Consider the following 15044-nt stretch of genomic DNA (forward strand, 5'->3'; position numbering starts at 1 on the left):
CCCTAGTGAAGACGAGAGAGAGAAGGAACTCTTCCTTAGAATAGGGCAGGAAAGCTGTGGGTTGCACACCACCACCCCTGACTACTCTGCTGCAGTCCTGTGTCTCAGGCGTGGGGAGACTGTAAGTATCACAAGCCTGTTGTGAGATGCTTTTATGCTTCTTTCCACTCCCTACAAAAGGAAATCATCCCTCCAAGTGTGAAGGCTTATTTCAGACCCTCTATTCACTGCCTTGCCCCACCCCCCAAAGAAAGCTCCATTCTTATTTGGTTGTAATGCCTGTTGAGAATCCTAAATCCTTAAGAACTGGGCCAACTAGTACTTTTTTCTTCATTACTGCTCCTTGCCGGGCAACCTCAATAGTCTATTTCCTAAGAAGCCAATCCTAATCTTGCTCCCTGAGCATAGCGCAAGGCTTCTCCATCTCCCCCACCTCAGTAAGAGTGCCGTGCTCTCCAAGAGTACCCTCCTCAAGGGAAAAGGGAAAAATAATTTATTTCCTATTTCAAGTGCCTGGCCTCTACATTCCTGTTCACAATTCCTCTCAAGGAACTTCTACATTCAGGACCATTGGCCACCCAAACCTGCTCAATAAACAGTCAATGGGCAAAATCTTCTAAGTATCAATAGTTTCCAGACTGAGTAATAATTAAACCTTCCAGATTTATAGCTTACTTCCCATCTAATCCATGCAACCAATATCTAAATTCTCTTTGGAAAAGAGAAAGGGTGAGTCATCCCCATCCATAGTCTTAACTCTAAGTTTATTTGAAAAACTATGTACTTTGATCATTAGATCATGTTATGTTCCTAACTTTAAAAGCCAATGGTTAAACGCTTACCTTTAATGTCTATCCTGTGGACAGAGGGCATAGATAAGAAATAAAGAGCCCCATTTTCCCTTCCTACAGGCTTTCAGACACAAAAATATCTACTTTAATAACTTTTAAATGAAAACATACACATTTCATGTGTACAGAGTACTGGACTGAATGGGTCCCCCCAAATCCATATGTTGAAACCTTAATCCCAATGTGATGGTATGTGGAGGTTGGGGCCTTTGGGAGGTAACTGGGTCAGGAGAGTGGAGCCCTCGTGAATGGGATCAGTGCCCTTAAAGAAGCTGGAGAACTACCTAGCTACTTTTTGCCATGTGAAGACACAGCAAGAAGTCAGCCATCAACTAGAAAGAGGGCCCTTGGGGATCTCTGGGTGGCTCAGCGGTTTGGTGCCTGCCTTTGGCCCAGGGAGCGATCCTGGAGTCCCGGAGTCCCGGGATCGAGTCCCATGTCAGGCTCCCTGCATGGGGCCTGCTTCTCCCTCTGCCTGTGTCTCTGCCTCTCTCTCTCTCTCTCTCTCTCTCTCTCATGAATAAATAAATAAATAAAATCTTAAAAAAAAAAGAAAGAGGGCCCTCACCAGAACCTGACTGTGCTGGCACCCGGATCTCAGACTTTCAGCCTCCAGAGCTGTGGGAAATAACGTTTTGTTGTTGATAAGCCAGTTTATGGTATTTTGCTATAGAAGTCCATGCTGACTAAAAGACATATCAATTCTTGTCTTTCCTTGACAACTTTGTCTTACTCAAAAAAGAAAACAGTGTAGACCCCCAGGAGGAAGCCCCCAAAGCTAAGGTCATTTTATTGTGGTAGATTAGAATGAGTCATCTTATTTCCATACATGGTGGCCAAGAGTTTTAAAAAGGAAACTCCTGGAGAAAAGGGAATTCTGTCTGTGTTGTCATGATGTCTAGTGGCTGCAAAACTTGAAATCATGAAATTACTCAGAGTCTGTAATTTAAACTTTATTTCATATCTATTGTTAAATTACACAAAATCAGTGAATGGTTTGTAAAGCTACACCATTGGACAGATGTTTACAGTTGAAATCATGGGATTTATATGATGATGACAAAAATGTATATTTATAACATCCCCTATATACAATGATCAGTATAGACTGAGAAAATGCACTTAATCTCTGCAAGCCATGCACACCACAGCAATAACACAAAAGGTTTTTTTTCTGTAACAGGCTTTTCCACTGGCTCGGGCTTTATCTTGCTTTCCAAGAGTACCTATCAGTTTTAAGAGCAAACGTTGTCAATTAAAACTAAACAAAACTGAAATACCACAGTGATCTACAGGATCTTTATTTTAAAAACACAATATACACAAAATAGTTTCACTGTAAAACACATTGACTTCAAGGTGTGTTTGAGTTTTTTAAAAAATTCCTTTCAGTTCTTCAGTTCTCAGAATTCCCAAGTACTGCAATACTGTCAGACAAAACAAACTTCAGATATAGTGATACAAGCTCAGAGTCAAGATAATTCATCTTTAAATCCAAATACTCAGCTTCTTGTCCAGCTTGTGGCCATAGTATTACAGATGAAACTAGATCATGCAGATAAGCAGCAAATTGTACAAGATGTGACTTTATTGTCACACTTCTAAGCCTGTCGCTCCTGAAAACATCAATGCTACTTCTAGTTGTCTTGTTAGATCGACAGCCAGGGGGTTAGTGTAAGTCCCTACAAAGTATAGCAAAATCCACAAAATGGAAAATGCCCAGAATCATGATGCTTGCTAGAACAGTGGGTGACATGATTCTTCTGGCCCTGCTCGATTGATACTGATACCCTACAAGTATTTGTTCAGAGACTTAATATAAAATCACTCTCCTCAGTGCATATGCTCCCGAGACTTAACCTCACTGCAGAACACTCTTTTTGTTCTTTCTTAAAACAAAACCCAGTAGACGGTTGACTCAAAGTAATTGAGGTACAGCTTTTGATGTTACTGAATAACTGGCTATCATAATACTCATTCTACCATTTTTTTTCATCTCATAATTGTCTACAATCTGTCAACACAAAAAAGAACAAATCATCTAGAAGTAGCCAGCCCAACTGGAAACGGTACAATAAAAATGTACAAAAAGTCAGTAACAATTCATTCACATTCAAGTTCAATTCTATCTGACCAAGAATAACTTCAGCAATATTTTTAGACATGTTATTCTGCTCAAGAGTTTCTTGATAAAGAGCTCACTACACAAACATTGATAAGACAATTCTATAGAAAGAAAGTCCTGACTTTAATCCAGGATTATATATCACAAGAAACTCAGCAACACACCATTTAGATGATGAAGAAAGATTCTATAAATGGGTTATTTTGGAATGAGCACAACTCGGAGAAGCCTTAAAATGAATGAGAAGCAGCGCCAAAAAGATTCCAGAATTGTTGAAATTACAGTGCCCAAAAAGTGTCTGAAAATTAGATCTTTACGCCGGTATTCCATTTGGGAGAAAAGTGTTTTTGTTTACCATGAAATACACCCTGTTCAAAACCTTTAAACAGTAGAAGGTAGAAAAAGTTGAAAATTCTAGACATCTCTTAAATAACAAGATATGAATCCTGTTCTACTTGAAAAGCCATTTTTTTAACGTAAAACTGCCCATGTTTAGGAGAGAAAAATCTTCGTTTCTATAGTTTGATAAGATTTACCATCAGTTCTTATTCCATTTAAATAGATGCCTGGTTAAAATAAAAAGAAAATAAATGATTTGTGGTTAATTTTCGTTTTTTTAATGTGTATATTCATGCTTACCCCTGGGAACAAATGTTTGCTTCCAAGATCAAGTTTTAACAGTGTATCATGAATAATTTGGAGTCCATTTCTTAGCCATAAGTTGGGTGGCCACATTTTATGTTTTCATTTTGTCTCTATAGCTAATTTAAGCATTTTTTAAAATACCAAAACAGCAATTTCTGGCAAGTCTGGTTTGGCTTTTGGATTTTATAAATACTCCAACAAACCAAAAAGAGACAATTTTATTACATACTGAAAGTTGTTTTACCCACGCACAGTATAACATTTAATTGAAAGGCAACTGTAAAGGCAACATCTTAACTTTTTTTTTCAACTTCCAAACTTAAGGAAGCAGGATGTATTTGGAAACTCTCATGTTTTAAGATTTGCCATATCTCTACTGGCGCTTTGGGACAAGTATGTAAAGGCCACTGGGAGCCACTTAACGCCATTTCTCTACGCTGCCTATGTAGTCATTGGTGCCATTGCTGGTGTTGCCATCACTCTGCTCTTGGCCTGGGTTCTGCTTCTGGCTTTCACGGTTCTCCTTGTGGCTCAAATTCTGAGTCAGATTCTGAATCAGATTCTGAGTCACATTCTGATTGACATTCAGATTTGGGTTCTGACTCTGATTCTGACTCGGATTCTGGCTCTGGCCCTGGCCCTGACTCTGGAAATGGGTCTGAAGGAACCTCCCCTTCAGAAATTTGCGTTGCTCCTGACGCTTCTGCCTAGCTTCCTGATGCTCCTTCTGCCTCATAAACTGATACCTTTGCAAAAAGAGGTCTTTTGCATAGCTATACAACTCCATATCCAAAAAATTCAGTCCCTCAATCCGCTTTTGGATTTCCTCATTGATTTCTACACTAGAGGCCCTAGTGGTATTGTATTGGGTAAATGGTGAAATAAAGTTCATGTTGAAGGTTTTCTCAAACAGATACTGGGTCTTCCGCTGAAACTCAGTGAGGCCGAAGAATGCCATGTGCTTCAGATTCGATTTGGCACTTTCCAGGAGGACCTTGTTTCTTTGCTTTTCAGGCATGACAGAGAGGTTGTAGCAGCCTACCAGGGTCAGGTCAGAGAGCATGCGCACCTGGCGGTTGTTGGCTAGATTATAGGGACAGTCCATGAACTCTTTGAGGGGGCAGCCAGACCAGTCATCACCAGTGTAGCAGCTGGGAAGCTCCTCGGAGGTTGGGGGCCTTCCATCACAGACATGCAGGGATGCTTTCCATGTTGCCCCTCTCTGGACATGCCTCCACTCACTCAAGTACCGGGACACTGGGTCTCGGAGGATGGTGATGTAGTGGAAGTTCCTATGGACAAAGCGCAAAGACCAATAGTCAGAGCCGTTGGGTGACATAAGTGGAGTCAGTGAGGTACATGGCGTATGTGATGTTCATTGGTCAGTAAGGAAGGCAAAACGGGAATGATGGTGATCTGGTGGCATTTGTCTGGTGAACTGTGTTGTAGACTGCTGTCCGAGTCCCACTAGCCTGTCCAGGTAGCTAATTCTTTCACCCAATTTGCTGGTACTGCAGCTACTGCAAATAGGACAAGTTTAGGCCCAGAACATCATCCTTGTCATCTTCACTCCCTTACCACTCCCTCTGTTTCTCTTTCTCCAATCGATGACAAAATTCCTCCTGACAACCTCATTTGCTAAGCAGGCAAGCATTTTATTTCATGTGCCCCACCCTTAAGCCTCCATTTTAATCACTAAATGGACATCACTGGAAGCAAGGGATTTTACTGAAGTGATAATGGAGTTGATAAGTGAGCTCAAATTCTAATCTTTCTTACTAAATAGACGAAAGCATATTCCCAGTATCCAGCCTAATCAGGATACTTTATTAAGAAACAAAACCTCTTCAGAAGAGTGTCGATATGATGCTTTGATTCTGGCTGTTGTCATAACATCATGGCTCATTGGTTATGGAAGTGGCATGCAGAGATAGGCACAGCAGCCCAGGGCCTCCAGAAATAAACATTGTGGTTAGTCACTGACTGAAATAGACACGGTAGCTGCCAATGGCACATATGCAAGCTACCACCTCGGTTTCAGCCTTTGTTCACATGGTCATATTTCCAGCAGAGCAAAGTTAACTCTATCAGCTCCAAAACGCCTCTTTTACCTACTGAAAGGATACCTGGGTGTCAGCAAGTGGCTGCTGACACATAAGGCTCTGCCATATGGCTATCTTCACTTTCAAGCTGTGAACTGAAAAAGTTCTTTATTCAAATAGTGGACTAATGAACACTGAAACCATACATACATGCATGCACAGCGGGTACAAACACACACACAGCGTGTGCACATGCACGCACCACACCCCAGAAATGTCAAAGCCTAAGACGTGATCAGACATACTCAAGGGAAGAAATGATCCTGGGGTTGTGCTTTTAATTAAGAAATGATTTTTTTTCCACCACTGAGATTCAGTGGATGAAGGCTGAGGTCAAGAAATGGCATATTGCAGGAGGAAAAGAACAACGAACACGGACTATTAGCATTTAGTTTCTTATAGAAAACCTGGAGAATGGCTGGCAGCTTCTATTGTGAAACCTATTCATTCCCATCTGAGATAGTGGTGGTTTTGTACACCTGCCAAAGGGAGCTGGGTCTGTTGGCTGATGTCCTCTGTGAAAACGGTTCTCCCAAGTCTCGGGCTTTAGCAAGTCAGGCATCCTGGGGCTTATCCGGTATGCCTCTATTCTGTGCATGGTATTTCTTCTGCTGGGCATGACCTTCCTTCGTTGATTAGAAAATTCTAAACATCTTTTAAGTTGTAGTCCAAGTACTATATTTCCTCTGAGAAAATTTACTCCACCCCTTGCTGCCAGCCCCCACCTCTTCCTCTGTGGTGCCATCACACGTCCACACCTAGCCTTTGGGAAAACACTTTTGATATTGAATTGTGATTCCTTGTTTGTATTTCTGCTTAAACTATGTTTTTCAGGAAAGGGGCTCTGTACTATTTTCCTAGAACTTCTGGGGAAGAGGATGGAGGGAGCTGGGGACCAGGGAGGCCATGCCTCATCATACAAAAACCCTGGATAATCTAAGTGCCTTGAAAATATCATAGAAAGTTTTTTTTATTACTTTATCTATTTTTCTGGAATAAACAACCATTGAGCATAGGAGGAGCCTCTGGGAGTGAGGATAGAGGATAGAGCACCCACCTCACTGCTTTTCCTAGGACTGAACTTGCTACTGCCATGAAAATCCATGTCTTTGAAGACCCACTGCTTAATGGGGCCAGCAGCTTCCATAGCCCCGTAGCCTTTACCAACAAAGGTAACTACTATTCCCATGTGCTTCCTCCTTCGGCCCCTTGTTAAGGTATTCATTCACTCCATCATTTAATACATATTTATCGAGTCTTTATGCTAGGCCAGAGGCGATAGTTTAGTGGCAATTAGTTTGGTTATTTGGAAAAAAAAGAAATTTATGAAGTCCAGTGGCACATTTGGATTAATCTTTCAACCAGCTTTACCAGGCATGCATTATAATTGGGGCTGTTAGGTATTTTAAACCCTCATAATAAAGTCACCTTCATGCTTAGTTGATGGTCCTCATACCCTGACTTTTCATACTGGTTCAAGCCTACAGTGACATCTTCTGGTAAATCCTAAAGTGCACCCCTGTGCAAGTCTGAGGCTCTCCTTCCTAAAAACACTCCCTTGTCTTTTGGAACAGATAGATCCCAACCAGCAGGGTTAATGTCCCCAGCAATGTTTTTTTAATGTCATTTTCTCTTTTTTTAAGATTTCATTTATTCATGAGAGATAGAGAGCAAAGACACAGGCAGAGGGAGAAGCAGGCTCCATGCAGAGAGCCTGATGTGGGACTTGATCCCGGGACTCCAGGATCACGCCCTGGGCCAAAAGCAGACGCCAAACCGCTAAGCCACTCAAGGATTCCCACCAGCAATGTTTTATAAGCACCATCCTCACATAGAAAGAGAGAGGGGGCACCCCAGAGAGGCAGAGACAGACGTCTGGAGTCTCTCATGTTATGGATGTGTGATTCCTTCCACCTGAAGGTCTCCTTGTGTCCATATGAGATTGATGGTGGTCCAGCGTGGGAAGCCTCTGTCTCTATGCTGCAGGAATTCTCATGGCTACGGAGAAATTAGAGGAGTCCACATGCACGCAGACACGCACACACGCCCCCTGCTCCAGTGATAGTGGCTGTCCTCTGCTCCAATGACAATAGCTCTGGAGATGCAGTCATTTCCCACAGCCCACTTCTTCCTGGGAAAACAGGCCTGGCCTCTCAGACTGCCTCAACTGGACACACTTGCTGCTGCTTAAAAGAACAATCACAAGGGTGAAAAGGCAGATCTGCTTAAAGGTTGGTCTCCGGGAGTATCCAGCAGCCTCCCGAATACCAGCGTGTGTTGGAGGTGGGATGCAGGTGAGAATAACATCTGAGAGATTTTGTTGGGCAAAGGATCCAGGAGGCTCATTATTCTGAGTAGAGAGTTGTTAGGGAAATGTCAGAGCAGCAGTCTCCCCACACAGGACACCTGAGGATGTGACAGCCCAACCCCGATGGGAGTGGGAGTAGGGAGGCAGAGACATGGGTGGCACCCCTTCCTGTGGTCAGTTCAGTGCAAGCACCCCATGTGGGCCTGCCACTGAGGCAGGCTGTGGGGATGCTGGCAGTGCCAAGACATGGCATTTCAATATAACATGTTATTAATGGCTGGAGCAAGCACAAAGTGTGATGAAAGCACCTTGATAGGCTTCCTAGCCTAGCCTCATAATATAGGCAAGAGTTTCTGCAGGTTTATTTTGAAAAACAAGAATTTAGAAGAGAAAAGAGGAATGGAGGTATGAGGCAGAAAGATGAGCATGGGGGTGCCTGGGTGGCTCAGTTAGTTAAGTGTCTGCCTTCTGCTCAGGTCATGATTCCTGGGTTCTGGGATCAAGCCCTGCATCGAGCTCCCTGCTTAGCAGGGAGCCTGCTTCTCCCTCTCCCTGCTGTTCCCTGTGCTTGTGCTGTCTCTAAAAGAAAGAAAGAAAGAGCATGAACACAGTCACAGGGCACAAACTAGCCTGTTGTGTGTATGTGTGTGTGTGTGTGTGTGTGTAAGAAGTGCATTGAAAACCTTTTACTGGGAATGAAGGAGGAGTGGCAGGGGATGAGGATGGAAGGCTAGCCACAGGCCTGTCTATGGAAGGCCTCGGACCCCCCAAGAAAGGATTTGGACTTCTGTAGATGACAGGGAGGCCTCTAAAGGGGCTTAAGCAGGGGAAGGACATGATGAAATTGGTGTTTTAGAAAGCTCACTCGGCATGGTGTGTGGAGATGGAATTAGGGAAATTAGCCTAGGTTACTACAGAAAACAGGACAAAAGAAGGAGGGCAGACTAGAGAAATTTTCAGGAGGTAGAGTTAACAGAACTTAGTGTCCAAATGAACGTAGGAGAGAGGGAGGAAGAAGGTTAAGGATACCTCCGGGTTTCTGGTGGAAGGTCTCAGGTGCCCTGGAACATCCAAAAAGAGAGTTGAATGGACAGATACAGCACTCACAGGGTGAATTGGCTTTAAGATAAAGTTGTGGCATTGCCAGCAAAAAGTGATAGTTTCAAACCATGACAGCCTATTTACAGATTGAATTTGATTTCCACACTTGTGGCTCCAGCTCTTTTGAAGACTGAATTTAAGTACCCCAAAGTTTCTCTTCTTAAGGCTAAATATGGTTTTCAACTATTCTGGACACTTCTTTAAGTTCCCTCACTGTCCTCTTGTTTCCCCTGAATATATCCCATCCCACTTTACTGAAATGTGCCTACCAGGCGCGGTCTGACAAGTGACAAGAAGGGCCAGTCTATCACCTCCCTCATTCTCGACAACATTTCGCTTAATGGGGCCTCATATCACACCGGCCTTTTTGGCAGACATGCCATACCACTGATGCACAGTCAGCTAAACTCTTTCATTCTTTTACACGTATGCCATTTTGAAACTCAATCTACTTAATCTTGGACCTGGATGTAGTTTACTTGTGGCCCTGTTTAATTTCTCCTTGTTAGAGTAAGTCTAAGCTGTCAAAACACATCTGGATTCTGATTACATCCCCCAATATCTTCACCACATCTCCTTATTCTGTTTGGCAATGCCTGTACTTGGGCATTGATCAAAACAGAATAAGATGCAGGTGAGAGCTGCCGGAAATCTCCCTTTAGATGGACATTACCCTGAAGGGTGCTGCTGAACAGTCTGATTTAATTTTAAATGAGTGAGCCATTTAAGATGGCTCGGCCCCAGGAAAATCACACTCAGCTTGTTTCAGTTAGTGGTAATGGGACAGAAATAGCTCACGACAAAACGTGTCACTTAATTAAGATGAACACGTGTCACATCTTTAAATTGGAGTCATGACTCCCCATCAGTTACCTAGGTGAATTTAATGACCATTGTTCAGTGTGTATGCCCCTGGTGCCTTACAGGCAGAACAACATGAAAGGTTGAGTCCAGGCCAACTTTTTACTCTCATTGCTAAGCAATTGTAGAAACAACAATAGCAACCAACAAAGAGTTGTCCAAGCATGAAACCCAGAAGCCACCCCAGGCTCCTCGATCTTACTCACCACCACCACGTGAACCTTCCCCATGACCAGCTGATTCTAACTCCTAGGAGCTATCTCCTGATTCTAACTCAGATTCATCCTTTGTACCACTGCCTGGGGCCAGGCCGCATTTCTCTACTGGGTCACTGCAGCCCTGTCCTGGCCCACCTCTCCCAGCCTCTGCTCATGTCTAGCCCCACCCCCCATATGGCACACATCTGACCTGTCATTCCCTAGTTAAGACCTCTTAATGCCTATCAACTAGAACATGAAGTCCAAGCTCTTTTACATGTTACATTCAGCCTTGTAGGACCTACCAATCGCCTTTCTTTCCTCCAGCCTGATCTCTATCAAGCTCTCTCTACACAAATGCCTTCAAAGCTCCACTCTAAGATTGCTTCCTCCGTGAAACCTTCCTCGACCTTCCTGGGCAGAGTGAACAGCCCTGGTATTTCTCTGTTCTAGTTGTGCTGGAATCCGCCAACTGTAGCATTCAGTGCTATGTGCCATGACTGTCTAGTGATTTGTCTGCTTCCCACGTTGGACTCTGAGCTCTGGGAGGGCAGGGACCATGTATCATTGATCAGTGAAAGCTTCTCTGGGCCTGGCACAATTTTTGACATACAATTAGTGTTTAACAAAGGACTGTTAAATGAATGTCTGCAGCAGGAGCCGCAGAGCTAATGGGAAAGGCATCTTTTTCTTTGATAAGGAAAAGCCACTAGATGTCAGTATTAAATAACAGATATACCACTTTATCCCTGTGATGGAACATTTTAAGGAGATCTAGTTATATTTAGCAGTTGTCCCTGACTTTCTGTGCAGTAGCCTCATGTGAAAGAAGGCTGGAAAGTTTAAGGATATTAGACCTAAGTGAATGGATAAAAACGAGTACCATTTTTTCATTTTTTTTTTTTTTTTTTTTTTTCCATTTTTTCATTTTTAGCAGGTTATCTTGCAGTAAAGACCTGAGTTCTAAGTCACAGAATCCTAGGCTTGTCAGAGCAAGAAGAAATCCTTGTAATGGCAAATCATATTGGTCAAATGCTTCTCTTTAGAGGTGGGGAAATCAAGGTGCTGAGAGAAACACAGATTTGCTCATAAGACACAAATTGCTAACAGCCCTTGGGAATCCATCTAACTGCAAGGAGTATTCCTAGGCTGAAGGCTGATATTTTTAGTAGACCCTGCTTTGTGTCTGTTAGTTTCCTCCGATGGCACAATAAACCAGGCCTGAAATAACCCACATGAAGAGGAGACATTTGCTGCCAAAAGAGAGGGCACTTCCTTTTACCAACTGCAAAGCCAGGAGCTGAGGCCACTTGGGCTTGGTGCTTACACATTAACTCCCATCTAGACCATGGATCTGATTTTATTATTGTTCTCATTTTGAGGATGAAGAAGCTAAGAGAGAGATGATTTGCCCCAGTGTCACATGGCAAGTTAAGCAGGGGAGCGGAGACTGAACACATTTCTCTCCAGAACCTGTGCTCTTCCCATCCTCCTTCTGGGGCCCAAATCCAGGACTACCACTTTTGTGAACAAATTAACACGTTGGCTCCAGAACCAGCAGCAGCAGTACCACTTAGGCACTTAATAGAAATGTACATTCTTGGGGCCACTTACTGAAGAGAAACTCAGGTGCTGGGAGCCGGCAATCTGTATCTTAAGAAGCCTTCCAGAAAATTCTGTGGCACAGGTATGCTTGAGTCCAAGAGCCACTGTCCTGGGCATGTGGCTTCAGAGATTGAAAGTCAGGGATCCTAGGGGTTGTCCAGAGTGCTGGCCAGTCACGTGAGCCCCCCAAAACAAGCAGAGCTCCTTGCTGCACTCCACAGACAAGCCTAAGGATGTCCATTTCTGTCCAGGAAAAGCCAGGGAACTTTGCCTGAGCAAAGTTATAAGGATCACGCTGTAAATATTTACTTCTCTTTTAGGCCACCAGTTCATGAATAAGGTTTTTCCTGCACTACTAAAAGCAAAAATAAATATCAAAGCCATTTCTTTTTTTTAATTTTTTAATTTATTTATGATAGAGAGAGAGAGAGAGAGAGAGAGAGAGGCAGAGACACAGGCAGAGGGAGAAGCAGCCTCCATTCACTGGGAGCCCGATGTGGGATTCGATCCCGGGTCTCCAGGATCGCGCCCTGGGCCAAAGGCAGGCGCCAAACTGCTGCGCCACCCAGAGATCCCCAAAGCCATTTCTTTTATGGAAGAAGGCCAACAAAACTGTGCAAGTGATCAATAAAAAGTTAATTTAAGAAAGGAAACAAATTCTTAGCCCGAATCAATAGGAATGAACATTTTATTATACTTGTAGCTTAATTTTGTACTTTTTAAAAGTTCAGCCTTTGTACATCTTGTTCTTGGAGTAATGATGAGTGGTGGAAAAATATGAACCATGGTTGGTGGTCCTAAGTCAACTCTGCTAACAGTGGGAGTTATATATGACAGTGAGTCATTAATGCTGAAGGTCTGGTCTCCTTCCTTGGTTAATGATGCCTAAACTAACTGCACAGACCATCCCATTGGACGTAAATGGGTCTGTCAAAGCAAGGAGGATGGCATTCAAATCAAACAACATTAATATGTGAGCACAGACTAAATAAAAGTAGAGTTAATTGAATCAAAGGCAAATAAGCCTCGGATGGGAATGAATCCTTCAAGCCCTGGAATTGCCATTTTAACTGCTTTTCTTGGGTGACTCATATGCTGGCAGTCCCCAAAGAGAAGATCCATAAACACTGTGATCAGTAGTGGTAGCAGCCTCATAAGGAAATGTGGGATTTCAAGAGGAGACTACTTTGAACTGAGTGGATGCTCATTTAATTGTGTTGTGTCTGGTAAGTTTCTCAAGACCCCCTTGTGGCTTAGCAGTCATGCATTAGCTGGTGAGAAGAGGGAGCTGTCATATTTGTGTCAAGTGACTTATTAAAGCATGGCACCTGTCATTTTCTCTGATTGTCCTCCTAGCATTAGAGAAACCTAAGTGATCTGGATGCTGAACGTCTCCCTTTACCCTTCAAATTGATGCTGTGGGCTCATGACAATGCCAGGCTGTTCTGGGCAATCCATGAGAAGTAGGGAGCAAGACCAATCCATGAGAGCCCATTGATGTAGAAGACAAGCAGGACTTTGCGTCTTTGGATGGATTGACCACAGTCCTTGGCAGGGCAGAAATATTACAGGAAAGGCACCTGCTGGACTGGACATAAAACCAACTCAGAAGAGACTGAAGATCTCAACCACCAAACAAGCCATTCAATTCCCCTTGCATTGAATTTCCTGCTAGTCTTCACACCTCACCCAAAGGAGCAGTTCTATGTACATAAAGTAATGCCTTAATTAATACCTTAATTAATTGAGCTTTTTCCTTTGGCTAACTGAAGGCTTTTTTTTTTTTAAATGTATCTTCCCTTGTGTTTCTTTTTTTAAAAAATAAATCCTTTTTTTTTTTCTGCTCTGTAGCTTTCCCTCGGTCCCCAGTTTTCCTGCCTTCCATAAGGGTAAGTCCAGTGAGGAGAGTGGGCCTGGCTAGCGGAGCAGAACCTTCTGTCCTGTGGCCCCAGGCTAGGGCCAGGCCTGCAGCTGTGTGTGTGTGTGTGTGTGTGTGTGTGTGTGTGTGTGTGTGTTTGTGTTCTAAGGGCACACTCAACAGCCCAGATTGACTTTTGTTAAGCAGAAGGATATTTTTCTAAGCCATTCTTTTCCTCTTTCTTTCACAAAATAGCAAAATGATGTTTACTTCTTTGTTAGAAAGGAAAAAACGATTTCTAATGCTTGTAAATTCAAACCCAACATTAAATTCTTCACCCAATAAGTCCTGGTGATATCTACTTCTCCTTCTCCTTCTCCTTCTCCTTCTCCTTCTCCTTCTCCTTCTCCTTCTCCTTCTTCTTCTTCTTCTTCTTCTTTTTTTAAGAAATCTAGCTTTCCCCCTTCCCAAAGCCCAGTCGGCTCCCAAGTACATAAATCTAAGGACTTCTGCAAACAGTGAGAAAACAGAGTTCTTTAACAAGATGTGAAATTCCAGGCTTTATGATCCGTAGTCACCCGCCTTCACCCAGGGTCCACTCAGTTGCTTGGTGGCATGAAAAGTTCTGTGGCTTACACTGCCCCCTGAATTTTTTTGCATTCTAAAATTATTCTGTGTGTCTCGGTTCATTAATACTCAGTGTGTTTCTGAGGTGTAAAGAAGTTTCAGGGAAAAACTCCTTCAGTGTGTAGATAAAGTAGTAGGGCCACATGAAGGGATATACTCTGCTCCTGTCACAGGAAGACCAGTTCTGCCACCGATTAACAAGCTCGGGCATCGTGCCTTCCCTTTTCACCTGGTGCTTCCTAGCTCCCTCAGTGTTTCTATGTGGTATCCCTCTATCAACTGCCATCTAGTAAGTGTTGCCATCCGGGGCAGCCAGCGAGAGGGATTGGTCCTCTTTTTTCCTTTAGAAGGGTGGCCAGAGGTGAGCAGTGGCAAGCCTCAGCCCCCAGAGGACAGGAAGAGGCTGGAGGAATGTCTAAATGCATCACCACTGAGACCAGCATGGTTACTGTCTTGCTCTTCAGATGAGCATCGTTAGTATCTCTTATCCTGAGACTCTTGTTCCTGTCCTGCCTTTTACTGGAAAGTACATCCACTATAAAACACTGCAAGTTCAAGGTTTCAGTCAGGAAGTCATAAAAATAGTATCTTCATGACATTCAATTCAGGAACAGGCATGCACAAGTTGGGGACGCGGTGTACTTTTAGCCCTGGAGGTGAGAAGCTTGGCTTTGCATTGGAAGACATGTATTTACTCAACCCACAATCAGTGTACCATCTCTGGTTGATCTAAGAAGTTGCCATAATTAAAGTTGTGGGCATAA

General features: G+C 43.3%; 1 protein-coding gene across 4 annotated transcripts in view; it reads right to left on the reverse strand.

Annotated features, from left to right (window-relative positions):
• Positions 1-1789: 1789 nt before the first annotated feature.
• Positions 1790-15044, reverse strand: part of HS6ST2 (heparan sulfate 6-O-sulfotransferase 2) — a 286476-nt gene continuing 273221 nt past the window's right edge. For all 4 annotated transcript variants that reach the window (XM_035711895.2, XM_035711896.2, XM_035711897.2 and 1 more), the window contains one exon: positions 1790-4913. In XM_035711895.2, the coding sequence (XP_035567788.1) occupies positions 4040-4913 (874 nt within the window). In that variant the 3' untranslated portion in view covers positions 1790-4039. The remainder of the gene's footprint in view (positions 4914-15044) is intronic.

The sequence above is a fragment of the Canis lupus genome, chromosome X (assembly GCF_003254725.2).
Source record: "Canis lupus dingo isolate Sandy chromosome X, ASM325472v2, whole genome shotgun sequence".
Taxonomy (NCBI): domain Eukaryota; kingdom Metazoa; phylum Chordata; class Mammalia; order Carnivora; family Canidae; genus Canis; species Canis lupus.